The sequence below is a fragment of the Elephantulus edwardii genome, unplaced genomic scaffold, assembly GCF_000299155.1.
Source record: "Elephantulus edwardii isolate Elephantulus edwardi_28Jun2011 unplaced genomic scaffold, EleEdw1.0 scaffold00015, whole genome shotgun sequence".
NCBI lineage: Eukaryota > Metazoa > Chordata > Mammalia > Macroscelidea > Macroscelididae > Elephantulus > Elephantulus edwardii.
The window spans coordinates 17,831,325-17,853,759 of record NW_006399765.1 but is presented as its reverse complement, the minus strand read 5'-3'; the positions used below and the strand labels follow the sequence as shown (position 1 = coordinate 17,853,759).

The 22,435-nt window shown below is 47.1% G+C and overlaps 1 protein-coding gene across 2 annotated transcripts; it reads right to left on the bottom strand.

The window, feature by feature from the left end:
- Window positions 1–1,652: 1,652 nt before the first annotated feature.
- TTPAL (tocopherol (alpha) transfer protein-like) lies at window positions 1,653–15,573 on the bottom strand. Of its 2 annotated transcripts, XM_006881554.1 has the most exons (5): window positions 15,508–15,573; window positions 9,104–9,562; window positions 4,696–4,889; window positions 4,127–4,237; window positions 1,653–1,931 (listed from the first exon to the last, which is right to left on the bottom strand). In XM_006881554.1, the coding sequence occupies exons 2-5, from the start codon at window positions 9,546–9,548 to the stop codon at window positions 1,653–1,655; spliced, it is 1,029 nt and encodes a 342-aa protein (XP_006881616.1). In that variant the 5' UTR covers window positions 9,549–9,562; window positions 15,508–15,573. The 2 variants fall into 2 exon arrangements, with proteins under 2 accessions (XP_006881616.1, XP_006881617.1); XM_006881555.1 differs by lacking the exon at window positions 15,508–15,573 and having other exon boundaries at window positions 4,798–4,889; window positions 9,104–9,548.
- Between the last annotated feature and the right edge of the window lie 6,862 nt (window positions 15,574–22,435).

Here is a 22,435-nt window from a genome sequence, read left to right as displayed (position 1 = left end):
AACACTCACCACTGTTAACACTGTAGTATACATGGACTGAAGAAGAAAACAGGCCAAAGCCATCAGATGAACAATCTCATGTGTGGGCTGAGGATAAATTCTGGACAGAAAGGGTCTATGGGGCCAAAATGAGCTACCGTTCAGGCTTGCTGGACCCACTGAGGCCCGTCGGAGAGAAAAGTTGACTTGGAAGGGCGAGGACTCCAGAGGTGGCCCAGCAACGGCCCTCCCTCCTGTACATTTCTAGGGAGCAGAATTTAAGACTAGCCAATGTGGCTGTCCACTGCTGCCACGTTTACAATACACCATCAGAGTGTCAGTGGTAAAAGGGATCCATACAAGATCCTGATCATCCCATCCGCTTTTTAAGTCTTTACAAAAACCATCCCTGGAAGTTGAACTCTCACCACAGCAGGGAATCAATCGGTACAGAGCCCCAGGAACATATACGTATGTGTATTCTTTAAAGGCAGGGCCCAATGGTGACACAGCTGTGTCAGAAAGGCCCATGTGTAAACCAGAAAACAGGATGCAACTGCTTGCATCAAAAGAGTTACTTTTCGGATAGAAAATAGATGTCAAACACCATTCAGTAACTAGATCAAACCCCCAAACCTCAGCTGTCAAGCGGGCTCAGACAGGACCTCACTGCATCTCAGTTTACAGATGGGCAGATTGAGGCCCACAGAGGCCCGTGCCTGGTCCAGGTCTCTAATTCCTAGGCCAGAATTCATTTAGCCACATTGGCCTTGAGTCCATTATGTACTTCAGGGAACCTGCATGGTTCTATGGAAAACCAGGGCTAAGGCTTTGGAGAATTCAAGCTTCTATGGTGAGATTCAACCTGTGAATCCCAGAGGTGTTTTGAAGTCTCTGGCTCCTGAATGTGACCAAGAAGTGCTGTTGGAGGCTTGCAGGATGCAATTAAGGTGCTTTCCAACCCGTACATGGGCAGCCGGGGCCTAGACCTCAAGCCTGAAGCTTCCTGTTGAGCAACAGAGATCCGTAGTTTGGGCTCGCATGATGGACACAAACTCCCAGCATCCCATGCGTGGCCATTCTGCCCCAGGAAAAAGACTTGACGATCTTCTTGTGTGACAATCACAGCATAGAAAACCCTATGAGGCAATCCTGCTGTCACCTGATTTCAATGTTGAAAGTGAGTTAACAAGCACCTCACGTCCAGGGCTCCCGTCTCACAGAGTCAAAGGCGTGGCCAGACGGCTTCACGGAAGTGTGCTGATAGACTGTGTCCTCCCACCAAGCGGCATCAAAATGACTCTGCTCCTCATTTTTCTTGCTTCACTCTGCTCCTCATTTTCCTTGCTTCAAGATGCATCAAAATCTGAGATCACTTCCACATTAAGGGTCGCACACTTGGGAATTGCCACATGGTGCCACTGTGCAAGCCCTTCATGGATTCATTCAAGTGTCCAAGGGCTCACCCCACGGCTTGCCCCCATGCTTCAACAGGCTGCGGTTTTACTGTAAGAGGCAAGACTGAGTCTATGGTACATTCTTGTCTCCTTCTGCCTTTCCAAAGGAGAAAGGGAAGGTCGCGTGTGATGCACAAAGGGGACAGGCCATGGGACGCTCTGGCTAGCAGGAGTACAGCTGTGACTTCACAGGGGACGGGCCACCGGGCACTCCAGCTAGTAGCAAGAGTATAGCTGTGACTTCACAGCCCGCAAGGAGTCATCGCACTGTGCGTCCGAGGGCAGCCCCTCGGGCAACGGCACCTCGCCCAGGATGCTGTCGCAGGCAGGGACGGGCTGGCAGAACTCCCTCACAAAGTCCTCCTCGGAGGCCAGCAGCACCTCACTCCAGGTGGTCATGTCCAGCTCCCCGCCGGTGCCCCCATACTCCTTGGGGAGAATGCTTCTTGGGAGGCTTGTGTGGAGTGAGTTCAGGTCAGACCCATGGAGGAAGAACTAAGGGGGGGGAGAATAAAAACACACACGGCCTTTGGTTAATCTGAGGTACACGAAGTACTCTCCTCATGGGAGATGCTCAAACGAGTGTTCCTGAATGCATCAAGGGGCAGCCCCACCCTTCTTTTCCAGTTCCACAGCCCAAAAAGCTTCTGCTGGTGGTGGCGACAGAATGAGCCCTTGACTGTGACTCACAGCAACCCTACAGGACAGGACAGAACTGCACCCTAGGGTCTCCTAGCTCTTAATTTTTGATAATAATTTTTCTAATTTTTATTTATCTTTTTTTTAAAAAAGATTATTTTCTTGTGTGTGTACCGTCAAATCAGATCTGGCTGGTACAGGAGGAGATTGTCCCTCCTTCTCCAGCAGAGCATCTGGTGGATTCGAACCGCTCACCTCTGAGATTGCAGTGCAGCTTCTTGCCACTAGGCCACCAGAGCTCTTCATTTTTCTAATTTGGAGCAGTGAGCACATTGATTCTTTTCCTGGGTTTCTGGAAATCTTTTTTTTTTTTTTTAAATTGTGGTTTTAACCAAAGTTTACAGAAAATCTGGATTTTCATTCCTTCATTGTTGCACAGTTCCCTCCCTCTCCCTCCTTCCCCTCACCCTTTGCACTGAACAGACGCAGCCTTACTAGGTCACATACCACATTCCTTGTCTGTCTGTCTGTCTGAGGTAAGCTTCCTGGGGGCTGGAATTCTTATCTGTTTTCTTTATCCAGTTGCACATAGTAGTTGATTGACAAATACGTTTGAGTAAATGAATGAATATGCAAAAGAACAAATGAAGAAAACCATGGGCCACAAATACTAGAGTATCCCACAGATCTGAAAACCGAGTCCAAGGACTACTTTAAGAAAAGCAGATTCCACACAGGATGCTCAGGAACATGGGCTGACATCCAGGCACGGAGGCCAGGAGGTGAGTGGTTCTCAAACCCAGCTGTGCACCAGAATCACCAAGGAGATTTGAAAACACAGACTTCTGGGACTTGCCCTGAGGTGATGAATCCAAGTCTTCAGGAGACAGATCTGGGATCTGGATTTTTGACAAGCTACCCAGAGACGTCTGTTTCATATATTTTGGGCACGTGACCAAGAGGGACCAGTCGTTGGAGAAGGACATCATGTTTTGGAAGATGAAGGGACAGCACAGGAGAGGAAGATCCTGGATGACACGGATTGACACAGTAACTGGGGGAATGGGGAGGTAGGTATGTCCAAGACTGTGAGACAGGCTCAGGGTAGGGCAGGCTTCAGAGCTCTTGTGCTTAGGGTCGCTATGAGTATCAAGTGACTTGAGAGCACATAGCAACAACAACAAACAACCACCCATAGATGTCAGACTCCATCTAGGAACCATTATGCTTTGTTCCCTCCACAGCAACCCTGATGGCTTCATTTGTGACATCGCACTATGTAGCTTATTAGTTTTGCTTCTCTCATTTTCTTCCATGATTTTGACCTTTCAGAGTCTGGACTATGAACTTGCTCTTTGATATAGTATTAAATTAGTCTTCAGGGCAAGCCCACAGAGGGAAGATAAAACTCTCACCCTCCACATTTTAATCAGCTTTGCTGGAAAGGATTAACAGAGAAGTGGCTGCTCTGATCCGAGAGCAAGATGGTCTTCGAGAGCGTCACCTCTCTTTGCTTAAATGAGAGCTGTGCTCAAAGCTCACATGTCCCATAAATGCAGAATTTCTCTCCAGATTTTATACAGTGAGTTAGTGGTTTTAAACGCCGAGGTGCGTGGTGCTATGTACGAAATCACTGTAACTCTTCTTAACTCTGTCAGGTGCCTACTGTCCCCGCGTGGTGCTATGTACGAAATCACTGTAACTCTTCTTAACTCTGTCAGGTGCCTACTGTCCCCGCGTGGTGCTATGTACGAAATCACTGTAACTCTTCTTAACTCTGTCAGGTGCCTACTGTCCCCCACTCCCTTCCCTTTCCATGTCCTCCTCCACATAAAACCAACTGTGCTGCAAGAGGCCCGAGCCAGGAGACTGGGCAGCCCACCTGCTTACAGAACAAGAATCACTGAGCAAATGAGGAGAGCAAAGGTAATAAACCAAGGTTAAGTAATAAGACATCACGAGTTAAATAAATCACGGGGACCCCAAATCCTTTAAGAAACCCAAACCAGAAACACCTCAAGGCTTCTGTGGTCGGCAGGGTCCTCACTTACTCTGTTGGCTATTTTCTCCTTCAGAAACGGTTTTATGATGGCGAAAATGCCTTTGAAGATCCGAGGCTCATTTACCACATGGACGGCTTTTATCCGAATGGGGAAACCATCCTGTGAGGGAAAGGAAAGGGCTGTTAGATCACCCAGAGTCTCTGCAAACCAGCCATGCCATTCCATTCCTTCTTCAGCATGAGGCCCTAGGCTTAGCCTTAAGTATCTGTGCTGCCAACTCAAAGGTAGGTAGTTTGAATCCACTAGCTGTTTCTTGGGGAGAAAGACAATGTCCTCCTTCTCCCCCCGCCCCCTGCCAATTTTATTATTATTTTGTGCGTGTATACTGTCGAATCAGATCCGACTGATACAGGAGGAGACTGTCCCTCCTTCAGCAGAACATCTGGTGGATTCAAACTGAGCGCCTTGGGGATTGGAGCACAGCTTCTTACCACTAGGCCATCAGCGCTCCCAACAATGTCCTCCTTAACGGCACCAGGGGTGCTAAACGGATAGGGTCTTGAAAAAGCCACCACCCCCCTGGAATGAATGGACACACAACAGAAAACAGGTCCTACCTGGAGGATGCCAATCACCTTTTTGGCTATAAAAGGGCCAAAATGAGATGCCTTTGATAAGCTCACTCCTTTGTAGTCTGCGAGGATTACAATTCCATTCACCTGCGTTTCCTCAGCCTGGATGAGCTTTTCCAGTGTCAGGTATATGGCTCGGATGTTCTCGGTAATTGGATAACTGCTCGGGACCCATCTGTCTACGGTCAGCAAGAGATGGTCGGCAGGTTACGGAAAGAAATGCAAACAAGCGGTGAGCTCTGGTGGCCTACTGTCAAGAAGCTGCACTGTAGTCCCAGAGATGTGAGGTTCAAATCCACCAGATGCTCTGCTGAAGAAGGAGGGACAATCTCCTCCTGTACCAGTCAGATCTGATTTGACGGTACACACATTAAAAAAAAAAAGGCATTAAAATTTTAAAAAAAAATAGAAATGCAAACAAGCGATCAAAGAAGCTAAAGTAGATCTTCTAAAATGGCTGTTTAAATTGGAAAAGAGATTTTTAGTGGCCCCGATTCCTGTGCACGGGGCTACTAAGGGTTGGAACCAGTAACGTGCCTTAACGTTAAACTTCAGTATATTCTGAAATGGAAATGAATGCTGAGGCTACTTAAAGGATAAGCCCTGCAGTCAGGCACACTGGATTTGAATTTTAGAAGCTGTGTGACCTCTGAGCTCCTTAGAAGCAGCAGCTGTTATTATGAGCCGTCAAGTAGGAACCAACCCACAGCTGACCCTCCAGTGGGTTTTCAGAGGCAGTAAATCACATGGAGAATTCCTGTCTTTCCCCCGCAGAGCAGCTAGATTCAAACTGTGTGCGTCTGCACTGGCAGTGCAATTCCTTACCTCTAAGCCACCAGAGCTCCCCGCCTTCTGAGTAGAGTGGGATCGGGTTCTCTGCCTCAGCAGACACGCACACTGGCTGGCAGCAGATCGGTCCTTTTATTCTCACCATCACCCTGATTCTCTTGATCCGAGTAGAAGTGAGCTGACTCCTGGCCATCGGGGGTCATTGTATTCTCCTGCCTGGTCAGGTCAAGCAGAGCCAATGAGACTCAACGCTGGGACCTGGGCCTTTTGAAAAGAGCTCTCTCTCTTTCCGCTTGCAATGCTGAGGTTGTGGGCCTAATACTCAGGGGTTCTAAGCGGCCAGGGCCAGCCTGCGAATGAATCTATGCTGAAACAGCAGATACGGAGATATCTTCCCAACATCACGGGCAGCCCCTGGATCTTGCTCCATTTACTTTTTTCAGTCTGCTGAGCAAATGTCTCTTTTTTTTGTTTCAGTCAATCTGAACTGGCTTTCTATCGCTTGCCACTCAAAGACTGAGTCTTAACTCACACACGACCCTCAGGGCTCTTGGGAATGCTGATCTTTAGGAGAGTCTCCATCACCTTCCTCTCCTGGGGCTGGAAGCTCCTTTCATCTCATCTTCTACTATTGCTGTTGTTGCTGTGTGTTGTCAAATTGGAACCTACCCTAGCTGACTCTCCAGCAAGGGAGGAGACTGCCCATCCTTCTCCCACTCTTCTAATATATTCACCCATAAATTTCTCCTAGTATTCTTTAATATTTCTCCTAGACAGCTTTTGATTATTAACTGCTACTCCAAAAAGATTCTCACCAAAATCTATAGACCAATCTCTCTTTAGAAAGAGGGAAACTAACACATGATCGACATCAATGGAAGATGTTAACATGTGAAAACTTTCTAGAGAAAAACTCTTACTCCTCAAATGGACCCAGCTTGCTGTTTAATACTGCTGCTGATTAAACTTGCCTCTACATAGCTGGGGGAGCTCTGGTGGTCTAGTGTTAAAAGCTGCACTATAATCCCAAAGGCACGTAGTTCAAATCCACCAGCTGCTCCATGGGAGAAGGCTGGGCAATCTCCTCCTGTGCGTGTGATTAACTGCCTCGGAAAACCTACTGGAGGGTCAGCACATAGCAACAACTACATAGCTGGGCTTCATCGTCTCCAATTACCTATGTTCTAGAAGAGTACAGAAGGTAAAACTGATGCCCGGATGAGAGCAAAGCTCTTTATGCGTGTTTCTGCTTAAAAAAATTGGGCTGATAGGAAGGGATCATGATCTGATCCAGATACCTGAAGAAAAAGACATCTTACTAAAGAGTTTAAACCACACAAGCAAAATGCAGAACCCAGGATGGCAAGATTTGACTGTTTGGTAATATTCCTGTGTTGTATTACAGAAGAAAAGCATAAAAGGCCGTTAGCTAGTTTCTAGATCTTCTAGTGTCCTTAAATTTCCAGGGTGTTGCTTATTTCAAAAGACATTCCTACGTGAGAAGTGCTTAGAAGAGCAGGTAAAGCCGTGAGCATTGTGCCTGACGCACAGGAAGGGCTCCAGAGAATGGCTTCCTTTCCAAAGAGGGCTGGCAGTGACGAGGGACTTAACGACAAAGGGAGGTGCACCGAGACTCCAATTCCCATCGGACTTTCCCTCAAGAGGGGTTTGGACACATGCACACACAGTGCGGCCTCATGTTCTTGCTTTGGGTGGCAAGAGCTGTTTTACTTTCTCACAGTCATCCCCCGACTCTGGTGTGATGGACAGTGGTGCACCTGGAAATGGAGTGGAGAACACCTTTGTGTGTGTGATAACATCAGGTACTGGGAATGAAAATAGGATTAAGAACTAGAAAGCCTGAGCCCCAGCAGCCCCTAATCACCAAGCCAATCAATGCATGTTCCCACACAATTCTAAATGCTCTTTGGAAAGAGGGGATGGGTAGGGAGTGGTCCCCCAGCTGAAAACTGCATTGTCAAAGAAACGCAGGGTATCCTGATCATTAAGACCTGTGAATAAGTGAATCCTTTGAGTATTCCTCAGCTGAACTGATTCTCTCCTAGAATCTGGAACTTGGATTGAAAGAACTTTGTTAGGGAGGAATGAATTTATCTAGAAGCACAAAAGCTAGCGGCAGGGGAGAGCTGAGAAGATCTAGAAAGGGCTGCAGGATGTGTGGCCTGGAGAGACACATAGATGGACAGTCAATCAGAAATGTGGCCGTCCTCGCTCCTGAGGGAATTCTGACTCTCACTTCCAGGGCCCAGTGAAGTCTGTTGCACTTTTAGCTCTTTGGTCTTTTTCCTTAAGGGGTTTGAGTAGATTTTTATCATTTGCAATGAGAAGAGCCTAGACTGAAATGAGTCGTAAGGAAGCAGGAATGGGAAAAGGGATACAGAACAGACACTTTCTGATATGAGCTGATTTGTGTTCTACATAAAAAATTAAGTCCTAACCCCTGTTAATACGACCTGATTTGGAAGTAGGGTCTTTGTAAATATAATTGTGGTTATGACCCTCCAGCGGGTTTTCAGAGGTCATAAAACACACAGGAGGAGACTGTCCATTGTTCTCCTGTGGAGCTGCAGCGCTTGACCCCCCAGGCCACCAGCACCCCCAGCAAATATAATTAGGTTAATACAAGGGGTAGTATCCTCCTAACATGAATAGCAACCTACTAAGAGATGCAGTCAGAGAGCTACCAAGGGAAGAAAGCCAGGTGACAGACAATAGGAGTAGAGACTAGAGCGACGTATCTATAAACCAAGGAATGAACACCAAGGATTGTGGGAAAACACTAGAAACTGGGATAGAGACATAGAAAAGGCATTCCTTGCATATCTATGTTTATCACAGCTTTGTTCATAATAGCAAAGAGTTGGAAACAACCTAAGTGCCCATCAACAAACGAATGGATAGAGCAGCTCTGGTATATTCACACAATGGAATACTACGCTACATTGAAAAACAAGGAACTCATGAAATATTATACAAAATGGGTGACTCTGGAGGACATAATGCTGAGTGACATATCTCAGACACAAAAGTACAAATACTGCATAGTGCCACTGTTGTAAAATGGGACTTACATAGGGACTGAGGGAGTAGACGAAGAGAGATGGGATAAATAATGTATACTGCATTGAAAAAGATGAGGGAGAGAACTGTTTAAAAGGGATATATGATTAGGTATTATTGTCATGACAGGAGTCCAGAATGAAGGCTGCATAGTGGAGTGGACCTGGGGGGAGGGGTTGTATAACAATGTATGAATTTTACTTTTCAAAGAACAGAACAAACTGGAGGGGAGGAGTGGGAAAGGAGAAAAGTGCAACAACGAATGAATGGAAATCCAAAATCTCTGCAAATTTTCATTAAAATTAATAATGATAATAATAAAAAGAAAAGGCATTCCCGGCTGCAGGAGGCGTCAATCGTAGTGATGCTCTGATTCCTGACCCGGCCTCCAGAGCTTCGGGAAGGCACGTCTGTGGTTTGACACCACTGGGCTTGCGGGACTGCATCAGGGTAGCCCTGCCAGATGAACACACATCCCAACAGAGACCACGCACTCGTGCCCTGCCAGGGTCTCGGACACTACCTGGGCGGAGGCAGAGGATGTGGCAGCCCCTGGGGTCCGTGGCGGGCAGCACGGTCAGGAAGCCGGAAGCCAGGACATCTCTCACGGCCGAGGGCCTCAGGTTGGTGAAGACTTCAGGCCAGCTCCGCCTGCAGCTGTGGTACTTGATCAGGAGCTGCAGGGCCCGGTCGTAATCGAACTTGCGGGCCCGGAGGAAGCGCAGCAGGAAGGCGTCGTCCAGGGAGGTCCTGAGGTGTGGGCATTCCTTCCGCACCATGTCGCGCAGAGCCTGGACGTCGCGCAGCCGCCACTCCGGCTTCTCCTGCAGCTCCTCCCTGGCCTTGGTGACCAGCTCCTCGGTCAGCGAGCACACATAGCCGGGGGGCTCCGGGGGTGGTGGCAGCTCATTTTCCGAAAGCGAGGCTGCAGACGGGGTGGTTCTCAGCGAGTCGCTTTCCTCTGACATTAGCTACAAGGATCCTGTCAACACAGAAGTCCCCAGGGAAGTTAACAAAGCCCAGCACTGCTCATTTCAAACCCACCCCGGGGTTTCAAGGGCGGAGGGGGTCAGGAGCATTTTGTCAGGTCAGGTGAGCACAGAGCAGCCTGATCTGAAGTCTAGGGAATGAAATGGGCCAGAACCACACACCTACCTCAGGCTGGCTGAGGTGGTGACATCAGACTATACATCGTCCTCATTCACAACTACTATCTTGCTTATAAATGTATGAAGAGGTCCTCAAGCTTACTTAGAATTAAATCACTGTACGTGAAAAATGACACAGATTCAGACAGTCAAAAAAGAAAAACAAGCACTCACAGAGTCTTGGTGAAGGCAGGAGAAAAAATACATTATCTTTGGAGGGTGGTTTCTCAATTGTTGTTAAGTGCCGTCAAGTCATAGGCGACTCATAGCACCCTATGAAAGAAAGACCTGGAACACTTGTATAACTTTCATTCTTTCTCCAGATTCATAGGGTTTCAGGAGGCAAGCTATTTCAGAAGTGGATGCTTCCAAGCTTGTTTTAGTCGGGGAGCTCCACCAAACACTGTCCACCATGGGTGACCATTATTGCATTTGACACATCAGTGTCACAGTGTTCAGCTTCACAGCAACCACGAGTTACCTCTGTACAGTAAGTGGACAGACCAGGGCCTGAGAGCCACTGAGACGAGCTGTCATTGAGATGCCAGCCATCCCACCAGTTAGCAGACCTCCAGTCTCAATATCTATGTAAAACCCAAATAAATGCCCTGAAGCTTTCTTTACGTCAAACAAACAATAAACAAAACAAAAAAATAAACTCATTGTCATTCATGTTGATTCTGACTCATAGATACTATAGGATAGTAGAACAGTCCTCTGTAGGGTTTCTTTCTAAAGCCGTACATCCTGACACAAGCAAACTGTCACTTCGTTCGCCCAGGGAGCAGCCAGTGGGTTTGCACTGCTGATCTTCTGGTTAGCAGGCAAATGTTTAACTACCGCGCCACCAGAGCGCAGAAAACAAACAAGAGTCCAGCTTGTTTAGTAAGCAATGTCTGCCTAGCGCATTGCATCCTTTCAAGAACAATTCAGACAAGATCAAATTGACAAAAGAAACTTGGAAGATAGGAAACTTAGGGGCAGTGTGTTTTGTTAACAGGGAAAGGACAATTCAGAGAGAGGCCAATGCCACTGAATTATACTTGGAGAAACTGTTGAATTGATGTACGTTCTGCTGTATATATTCTCAACGACCACAACAGAAAATGTTATTAGAATTTTCTTAATAAACTATTGTTGTTGTAATTTCGTGCCATCGAGTTGCTTGCGATTCACAGCGACCCTATGTACAACAGCCCTAAACCCAGCTCTATCCCTTGCCAATCTTATTGTCTCTGACACACCTTTCTCCATTACCCCAATGATGGAATCAAACCATTTCATTGAGGGTCTTCCTCTCCCGCACTGTCCCTCCACCCTCCCAAGCATGACGTCCCTCTTCTTGCAACATGTTCAAAGTAGGTCAAACTTCAAAATCCTTGCCTCGAAGGAGCAGCCTGGCTTCACCCTCTGCAGGATGAACTTGTTTGTTCTCCTAGCAGTCCATGGTATATTCAATACTCCTCGCCAGCACCAAAACTCAAAGGCATCAACTCTCCTTCTATCATCCCTAGTCACTGTCCAGCTCTCTGATGCATAACAAGTAATGACAGACCATGGCCTGTATCAGGTGCACCTTAGTCTCCAGACTGACACTATCAAAAAAAAAGAAAAAAAAAGAAACTATTCACTATTTATTACCTAGGTAACAGGACTAGACACCTCTAAGGTAGAGAAGAGACTTAACTTTTTATTATATTGTTTGAATTTTTACTTTTTTACCATGTACACATGTAATTGAATGCAGTTGTCATGAAAGAGGGCTGCTCAGATGGCCTGCTGGGTAAGCAGTATTAAAGAGTGGCTCCAGTTCCTGTTTCCCTGGAGTCACCTGCTGACCTCCGCCCCCTGCTTTGAACCAAGGCCCCACTTTTAAAAGATGCTCCGAGCCAGTGGAAGCTCTCTGGGCCTGGCCAGGCCACTCTGAGAACTCTGCTGCAGTCCCACGCTCTCTCTGACGGAACCTGCTTTGATGGGGTCTGATACACAGATGAAAGGCCCTGCCTTCGCCTGCTCCCCTCCCCTTAGTCCTCCACAGGGGTTTCCTACGTTTCTTGCATGTCTAATCTCACCCTGGGATCTGCTTCTTGGAGAATCTGAATTTACACATTTGTTAGATTAAAACAAAACCAGAAGCAGCAGCTTAGCTGCCCTGGAGATTCTAGAGAAGAGGCTGCTGGAAGTCTGCCCAGGTCCTTCATCTAGGTTCTCGTCCACAGACTGTCACTGAGCCTCCACGCTGAGCTCAAAAAGCAAAGCAGGGGCCACCTCAAAGGTCTCCTCACAGTGATAGGGAATGGCAAAGGATACACTGACAAAGAAGATTAATCAGAACTGGCTTTGACAAGCACTGTGGCATTTGGACAAGAACAAACTGGGAGGAGGGTAGAGAGAATAGTGCAACAGTGAATGAGTGGGAGCCCAAAATCTCTGTAAATGTTTATGAAAATTAATAAAATATAATTATAGGAAAAAAAAAAAAAAAAGGTCTCCTCACATACCTCTGGGGTCCTCACGTCTCCCCAGGCGGCTTCAGCCAGGGTGCCAGGTCACTCCCTCCATGTGAGGCCAGCCCCTCCTCCCCTCAGTGCCACCTCCAGCTCCATTTCTGTCATTTCCTCCCAAGGCTGTGCCGTCCGGTTCCCTCCAACGAGCATGTTCATCCTCTTCTTTAGAGGACTGGATTAATCTTTAAGTCTCCAGTTAGACTTAATTCCAGGTCATACACTCGTTCAACAAATATTGAGCATTTATTATTATGTATAGGGTTCAGAGTTACTGTTTGCTTTGTATTGTAGTCAACTCGATGGCACATAACAACAACAGGCCCTCTTCCAGAAGCTCTGGTGGCTTCGTGGTAAGAAGCTGTGCTGCAATCCAAAAGGAACACGATTCAAATCTACCAGATGCTCCGTGGGAGATGGGCAGTCTCCGCCCACAAGATTTACTGCCTCTGAAAATCCACTGCAGGGTCAGCTATGGGCCAATTCTGACTCAACAGCAAATAACAAGGCCTTCTTCCAAGTACTGGGGCTCCAGGGGCACACCACAAACCAACCAACCAACAAACCAACAACTTGCCAACAATGAGTTTAAATTCTCACTGTGGACACTGACTATCAGAAAAACAAGCTATCTGGTCTGTAAGAAGTTGGTAAGTAAACTTATGAAAACTTACAATCTTAATTGATGACAACCAAAGAAAGAGAACATTCAGCTTTTATTTCTGATTAAAATCTTGGACAAATTAAAAAAGAAGTTTGTAAGTGCTTTGGGTGGAGGAGGGAAGGGGGCTTGGATGTGCCTGGGGCTGGAGGATGCAGGTTTAAGCAGAGTGGTCAGGAATGGCCTCACCAAGAGGACACTTGGGTAGGAGTTTGGAGGACATGAGAGAGCGAACCATGCCGGTATCTGGAGGAATAATGGTAAAGCCTGAGGCAGGGACACACCTGGGTTTATTGTCGGAGGAAAAGCAAGCAGGTGATTGTGGCTGGGGTTGAGCAAGGTAAAGAATGCACAGTGTTCTGAGAGGTATGGGGGCCCCAACAGTACAGGGTCATTTAAAACAACAGAACCTTTACCTTTACACTGAGTGAGCGGGGAGCTATGGACAGTTTTGAGTACAATGAAATGACTGGATTAATGTTTTAAAAGGAGCACTCTGTTTTCCAGAGAATGCGAAAGGATGAGACAGACTATTTAGGAGTTCTTGTGACGATGGCTAGAAGTGGAAGCATTCTCTGGATCCCAGACCAACCTGGGGGCCTCCCACACAGGAGCCTCTATTACTCCTGGCACAGCCCTTCCTCCACTCTGCTGGAGGCAGTTTGAGGGCAACGCCCAAGTCTGTCTTGTTTATCACCTTAAACCCAGCACCTAACATGGTGTCAGATACATACTCTGAATGCTATAAATATTTGCTGAATGAGTTTAACCACCTTGGCTGAGACATAATGAGTTAGTAATAACACAACAATTTAGGGTGACAGGCTCTGTTTTCAGGGAAGTCAGCACACTGCCTGTAATCCCAATCTAGCAACTACCTCACAGACAGACCACAGCATCCATGGAATACACACACACCTGGCCTCAAATCTCCTCTCCAGCCTCATCCCCCAGCCCTCTCCTCCTCAATGTTTGTTTAGTTCCAGCCAAAACAAATGAGTGACTTGTATTCTAGGAATACTTCATGCACTGGCATGCAAATTCTGGGAATTCCCTGTCCTAGTTGCCAACCAGGCAAACCATCACCTCTCAGGACGATTCCTTTTCCCCCCACTGAACTGGTACCTAGGGCTCTTACAGAACTTGGAGCACCGGGTCCTGTGTGTTCACAAGAAACTCCTTAGTCAGCTGCACCATTCACACATCAGATAATTACTGGCCATTCACTGTATGTGTCAGGCACCAGGGAGACTGCAGTGCAAAAAGACTTGCCTTTACAAACCTTACATCGTAAGCCCATTGCTATCGATTCAATTCCCACCCTTGGTGACCCCGTGTGCTATGAAATTGCTCCTTTAGGATTGGCTGTCTCTTTTATGGCAATGGATTGCCAGGCCTTTCATCTGCAGTGCCAACCTCCAATCTTTTGACGAGTCGAGCACAAACTACATCTTCCAGAGTCTGCTTACAATAATCGCTGTTGATGTCCAGCGAGTTGGAACCGACCCATACCTGACCTTCCAGTGGTTTTTCAGTAAATCGCACAGGAGATTTTCCATCCTTCTCCCGTGGATAATGATAATATAGTAATTGTTTTATTATCCTACAATGTTGTTGTGTTGTGCCATCAAGTTGCCTGCGACTCACAGCGACTTGATGTACAATTAGCTCTGAACTGTGCCCTGAGTCAATCTCACTGTCTCCAACATACCTACCTCCATTACCATAGAAAAGAATGAGTTTCAATAGGGAGGTTTGGTGGCCTAGTGGTAAGGAGATGCGCTGCCATCCCAAAGGCACGTGGTTCGAATCTATCAACTCCTCAGAGGGAGAAAGATGGGCAGTCTCCTGCCTTGCAACTAACTGCCTCTGAACACCCGCTGGGGGTCCTGTCTCCACAGCACACAACACGTTCAAGCACTGGCTACGTGTGCGTCCCGGACTGTACTAAGCACTTTACATCTGTTTTCTCCTGTAACCTTCACAGCGTTTGATGACAGCATCACTACTGATCCCATCTTACAATGTAAATTCTGTGATGACGGGGCATTGGCACTGATCGCCCCCGTGACAGTCACATAACCGCGCTCAGCAAACGTCTGTAGAAGAGACGAGGTTAAATGGCATGCCCATCGGTGGGGTGCACACCTAGTGAGGCAGGGCAGGGATGTGCCCACCTCCAGGCTGGCAACACAGCCTCCACACCCCACTTGGAGCTTCAATCTCCGAGGCCCCAGCAGGGTCGAGAGTAGTGGACCACCAGGGCTCAGCGTCTCGAGAGGTGGGCGTATGAATGGGATACAGGCGCCTCTTGTTAGGGGAGCCCAGGAATTCCTGGGGATGGGGACCACAGATGGACAGGTATTTCTCATCAGCCTCTAATTCAGTGGAGCATCTTCCTTCTTCGCCCTCGTCTCAACGCGCAGAGGTCAGAAACCCCACGGACCACTGACAACCTGGCCAGCCCCCACTTCCGGCGGTAACCCCCTCCCCAGGTGTCCCTATTTCCTGGGGTCTCTTTCTCCTCGAGTCCCCTACTTCCGGTTATCCCTCCCTTTCAGGGGGTTCCTTTCCTCGGCCCTTCGGACACGCGGACGGGCTCGCGGGCACTCACCGGCCCGGCTACGGGGCGGAGCGCGGGTCAATCGCCAGCGGGAGCCTCGTCCGGCAGCGCGCACAGAACCTACCCGCACTCCTCGCCCCGCCCATCCCGGCCCGGCCCCTCGCGCCGGAAGTGTCGCATGTGCGGAGGCGGGGTCGCCTGATGGAAATGCGCATGTGCAGTACAGCGCCACCATGCTGGCGCTCTGTCCCCACCTAGCGGCGTCCTGGAGGGATGACAGCGGGGACCCGCTGAGAGCATGAAAGATGAAAGATTGCATCTTCGAGAACCAACCAACTGGTGTTCCCATTCCTTTATCTCATTATTTTTCATGTTTTATGAAAGCCCTTATTTCATGAAAGAGATTCTGGCACCCAACCCAGGTACTCCACCACCGATGTCATCAGAACTGGCTGCTCCATCGGGGGAGATTCTACACCGAGGGACATCTCTCAACCCTTAGCAGAGTGACTTTGGACAAGTCTCCCTCTAGTCCTCCTCTGGCCTCGGTTTCTTCATCTCCAATATTATTCGTCCTCTGCACTCCTGATTCACGAATTGCATGTGCCCCACTTTGGAGGTAATGAAGCACCAGATGGTTTGAAAAGGGCTTTATTAATCTCACTCTCAGCCCGTTAAAACCACCACCTCACCACTCATTTTGTATACCTGCAACTTTGAGACACATCTCCTAAATCAGTTGTTCAAAGAAAAAAGAAACATCTATTTCTAGAGAGACATTCTGGTGGAGTGGAGGATTCAGAGTGAAAACTCCAAATAGCCACTTTCTTTCCCTACCCTAAGGGTAAGAGTGAGTCCCAAGGAGGTGGGAAATGGATCTTCAACAACCTGGAAATCGCCTCCAGGTGTTACATTGGGCGCATATGTGTGTGTGAGTGTCGGCGTGGGGGGCGAGTTACGGAAGCGGGCCTGACCTGTAATCTGGAATTGCAGGTAAAATACAGAATCTCTAGTAACATTTTAATTTCAGATAAACACTTTTAAAAAAAAAGTTTAAGGATACTCCCTGCAGCGTCTGGGACATATTGTTATTAGATGTCCTGGAGTGGATTTTGACTCGTACCAACCCCATATGATAAGAGGTAGAATTGCACGTGAGAGAGGTTTTTAAAATTTTTTATGTCACCAGGTCATTCCTCCGTGGAGCTGCTGGATGGGCACACACAACAAGCTTTTTAGTTAGCAATCCAGAATTTACCAGGTGTACTCTTACCAGGTGTGCTCTCAAGACCTTTGTTTATACAAACTAAAATTTAACTGGGCATTCTCTGTGTGTGTTTACCTATGCAAGAACAAATCATTACAAATGTGGTGGCTTAAAACAACATAAATTTGTTATTTTATACTCCTGGAGCTCAGAAACAGCTCTGGTGATGTAATTGCTAAACACTTGGCTCCTGACTTAAAGGTTGGACGTTCAAAACGACCAGCCACTCACAGGAAAAAGATGTTAGTCTGCTCCCTTCAGGATTACAGCCTTGGGCACCTGTGGGGCAGTTGACTCCGTTCTGTAAGACTTTGAATCAGTGTTAATGATTTGAGTTGCTTATGTTTGTTTGGCAGTCGTAAATCAAAAAACCAAGGCATCAACAGGGTTACGTTTCCTCTGAGGCTTCAGGGGAGAACGAATTTCCTTGAATTTTTCAACTGGAGACCATCTCCTTTCCCGGATCCTTCTCCCAAGTCACTCCAACCTCTTTCTTCTGTTGTTTTATCACCTGTTGCTGACTTTGCCCCTCCTGCTTTCTTCTTGTAAGGACTCCTTCTTGTTGTTTTTCTTTAAATTTTTATTATTGTGTGTGTGTGTGTGCCATCAAATTGGATCTGACAGGTACAGGAGGACATTGTCCCTCCTCCAGGAGAGGATCTTGTGGATTTGAACCATTCACACCTGGGAGTGCAGTGCAGCTTCTTGCCACTAGGGCAAGGGACTCCTTGTAATTATGCTGCTGTTAAGTGTCATCCAGTTGACCATGACACATAGTAGCCCTTGGAACAGTGGACTTGAACCCTGCCCTATCCTGTGCCATCATCATCTGACACACGTGAGCCTGTTGTTGAAGTCACAGTGTCAATCCATCTTGTTAAGGGTGGTCCCCCTCCTTCACAGACCTTTTCAACATGATGTTCTCTTCCAGGTCTGACCCTTCCAACAATATGCCCAAAGTATGTTGGATGAAGTCTCACTGTCCTTGCTTCCAAGGAGCATTCTGGATGCACCTGTGCTCACCCAGGTAATCTCCTCATCTCAAGATTCTTAACATCTCCAATTTGCTTTGTCTTAGAGGCAAGGCTGACTTGGCCTCTAGTTGAGAAAGGAGCTCAGAGAAAAGAAAAAAAAAATTGCCCAAGGTCATGTGGTGACTCAGTGTTTGACTTGGGGATTTGAACTTCTTTCTCCTAGTTTGATCTTTGCCTTGGCCTTCTGCTTTCCTTCCTTGTATGCTCAAAAAAATATACAACAAATAGTTAATTGACTGAAAAGCGACAGATAGTCTTTTCAATAAATAGCTTAAAAATGTGGATGAAATGGGCCTAACTGGTTTGGGTCCTCATGGAGCTTACTACCATGATAAATTCATCTATTGTAAATAATGATTTTTGTTTATATTTCTCTTCCCTCTGGAGTAATAAATTTGATGGAAAAATTTGTAAAAAAAAATCAGACTCTGATTTAAAAAAACACACTCTAAACTTCTTTTTATTTTAATTTTATTTAATTATTTTGTGTGTGTGTACCGTCAAATCAGATCTGACTGGTACAAGAGGAAATTATTCCTCCTCCTCTAGCAGAGAATCTGGTGGATTTGAACTGTGCATCTCTGAGATTGCAGTGCAGCTTCTTGCCACTAGGCCACCAGAGCTCCACTCTGAACTTCTAAGTGTCATGGCTGCTGAGTTGATTCTGACTCATAGTGACCCCGTGTGTTACAGAGTAGAACTGCTTCATATGGGTTTTCTTGGCTGTCATCTTTTATAGAAGGAGATTGCCAGGACTTTCTTTCGAGGCGCTGCTAGGTTCAAACCATGAACCTTTTGCCCCAGGCTCCAGAAAGATTCAATATTGTCTTACATCCTCACCTAGCTGTTAAGCACAAGCTGGTTGCTTCGCTTCCAGGGTCATTTGAGTGGAAGTGACAATTTTCTCTTGTGTTGGCTAGCGGCTCAAACCCACTAGTCACTCCACTGGAGAAAGATGACGCTGTCCGCTCCCGGCCCTAAAGTTTACAGCCTCAGAAACCCCGTGGGAGGCTATGTGTCTCAATCAACTCAACTGCAGGGAGTCTGCTTTGGGTCACCAGCGCCATCTGCTGTTTCTGTGCGTCAACAGGCATTTCAGACTCTTGTATGACTGAGGACGACTTCCCCAGGGTTGCTGGTTTATATCTCATCCGCTCTGGTGGCCTAGTGGCAAGAAGTTGTGCTCCAGACTACAGGCACCTGGTTCGAGGCCAGGAGCTGCGCCACAGGAGAAGGAGAAGGATGTAATCTCCTCCCGTACCTCTGAACACCCACTGGAAGGTCAGCTATGGATCAGTTCTGACTCTACAGAACGCAACGACTTCATTGTGATTTTAAGGAAAGTTAACCGAAAAGTTTGTTTTTAATTCATTCATTGTTGTACATTTTCCTCCCTCCCCTTCTTTCCCCCTTCCTCAATTAACTTTTTTATTTATTTGTCATTTTTTTGCACCTTTCCCTCTCTCCCGCCCCTCTGCCACTCTCCCAGCCCACCCAGTAATGTACCTCTTGCTCCAGACCGTTGTCTGGGCTATATCTTTATGGAAGCACATCACTAGGGCTTTTATCTCATGGAGCTACTGGTGGTTCAAACCACTGACCTTTCAGTTAGCAGTTCAACGTTTAACCAAGGTTACTTCTTCATCTGGTTTGTGAAGAAAGCAATTTGGGAATTTAGTGAGCCATGTGAAACCTATGCTTGGACCAGGAGGCAGTTGTTAGAAAAGAGCAGGGAACACTGCATGGTTCAAAATCAGGAAACGTTTATGCCAGGGATGCCACCTCTCTCCATACCTTTTCAATCTATATGCAGAACAGATCATCCGGGAGGCTGGGCTCTATGAGGAGGAATGTGGCATCAGGATTGGAGGAACACTCATCAACAACAACCTGTGTTATACAGATTTCACAACTTTGCATGCTGAAACTTAAGGAGAACCTGAGAGGTTTGCTGCGGAAGGTCAAGGACTGTCTTCAATATAAATTGAAGCTCAACATCAAGAAAAAATTCTCAGCACTGGGCCAATTGGCAGCATTGTGTTAGATGGAGAAGAGATTGAGATTGTTAACACTTTCCGCATGTTTGGTTCCACAATCAACACTCTTGGCACCAGCAGTCAGGAAATCAAAAGACAAATTGCACTGGGAAAATCAGAGACCTCTCCAGAATGCTGAAGAGCAAAGATGTCAGTCTAGAGACTAAGGTGCACCTGATCCAAGCCATGGTCTTTGCAATTACTTGCTGTGCATCAGAGAGCTGGAAAATGACTGCGGATGACAGCTTCATCTCTGATGGAGCAATCTGCTTCTGTAAAGATTTACCGTCTCAGAAACCTCAGGTCACTTCTCCTCTGTCCTCTTGCTAAGAATCAAGATCTAATGGATGGAACGGGGTTTAATACTTAGTTTCTTATATTAATAAATATCTGCACCAGTTGTTGTTGTTGTTAGGTGCCATCGAGTTGAGTCATGAACAACAGATCTGAACCCTGCTCTATCGTGTGCCGTCGTCACCATCTCTGACACAGTCGAACCCATTGCTGCCATCACTGTGGTCAGTCCACCTGGTTGCAAGTCTTCCTTTCCTTCGCCATCCCTCCACCTTTCCAAGCATGATGTCCTCCGAAGAATATCCTCTCCTAGTAACATGCCCGGAGTTATCACTAGGCCACCAGTTTCCATCTAGTGGTGGAAATGGGTTTAACCATCGGTTTCTTCTAGGCAGTTCTGGAGCTCTGGTGGCGTAGTGCCAAGAAGCTGCGCTGCAATCCTGAAGGCACACAGTTCGAGGCCACCAGCTGCTCCACGGGAGAAAGATGGGAAATCTTCTCCCGTGTAATTTACAGACTCTGAAAACCCACCAGAGTGTCAGCTATGGGTTGGTTCTGACTCTACAGTGCACAACAATATATCAGTAGCTACCATTTACTACGACTCGACGGCACTTAACAACACAGAGAGAGACCAGCTGGCCCAGTGGACAGTAAGTGATGCTACCAAGCCAAAGGTGGATGACTCTAATCCACGGCCCTCGGGCCTGTCTTTAATTGTTTTTGGTGAAACATTCTTCTAGGTCTTATAACCCTGGTGTGTCCACTTGCTGTACAGAGGTAACTTGTGGTTGCTGTGAGGCTGAACACTGTGACACTGATGTGTCAAATGTGATAACGGTTACCCATGGTGGACAGTGTTTGGTGGTGCTCCTCAGTTAAAACAAGCTGGGAAGCAGGAGTGGCATCAACTTCTTAAATAGCTTGCCTCTGGAAACCCTATGAACCTGGAGCAAGGATGAAAGTCAGGCTAGAGTCGACAACTTTCGTTCATAGGGTTGCTATGAGTCGCCTACATCTCGCCAGCACTTAACAGCAACCACCACCATTTACTCAGCATTTTCCCACTGACAGTGTGAGAAGCTCGTTGCGGGTTTCATCTCATGTGATTTTCAGTTACAGTGTCTCCAAGCGGCATTATGGAAGCAGGTGGAGGTAGGAAAGAAGGGCGTGGGAAGGGATTTACATCAAGCTGCTTCTCTGTGTTGGCATGGAAGCAAACGCTCTCACTTTGCCCTTTGTTGCTAGGCGTAGGATGGTGAGAACCAGTGTGCCACCTGCCCCTTCCCTGCAGATCCGTGTGCTCATCTGTTCAAATGATAACCGTTTGGAAATTCAGACAAGGTGGAGGTGGTGACACCCTGCCTAGATGTGAGAGTTTCTGAAATCGTCACATAAAACAATTTCATGAACATTATTTACAACAGAACTAGGTGACAAGGCAGGTGTGCCTTCAGTGTTTCTGTACAGGAGAAAGAATACGGAAACAAGGCTTCTGATCCACGTGAGATCTGGAACCCCCTGAATCACAGCACGCTGTTGTGAGGTTCCCCTCGAGTCAGCTCTGACTCAGAGAAACCCTATTGTATAATAGAAGGAAATGCATTGCCCAGTCCTGGGTCTCCCTCACAATCTCTGCTGCACTTGAACCCAGTACTGCAGCCCTGTGTCTGTCAGTCTGTCTCGTGGAAGGACGTCTTCTCTTTATTGACATTCTACTTTACTGTTTGACGGCCTTCTCCAGGGCCCGGCCCCTTCTCAGGCTCAAAGTATGTGAGACACCTTTGCTTCTCAGGAGTCTCTACTTTGCCCCAAACAGATTTGTCTGTTCTTTGGCAGTCCGTGCTGTCCACTATGCTTCACCCACACCACAATTACAAGGCATCTGTTCATCTTTAGCCTTCCATACTCATTGTTCAGCTTTCATCATCCCTGTGGGGCAACTGAAAACATGGTGGGTTGGGTCAGACATTAGTCTTCAAAAGTGACATCTCAAAGGAGCTCTGGTGGCCTAGTGGCAAGAGGCTGCTCTGCAATCTCAGAAGTACATGGTTCAAATCCACCAGATGCTCTGCTGGAAAAGGAGGAACAATCTCCTCCTGTACCAGTCAGATCTGATTTGATGGTACACACATAATAAATAATAATAATAAAATTTTAAAAAGTGACATCTCTCCTCCTCAGTATTTTGAAGGGACCCTTTGTAGCAGGTTTGCGTGATATGGTAGCGATCTATTGCTTGATTTCTTGACTGTTGGTTCCATGAGCAGTGATTGTGGGCCCAGAGAAAAGAAAATCCTTGATAGTCAATCACCTTCTCTCCGTTCAGCATGATGTTCTTTACTGGT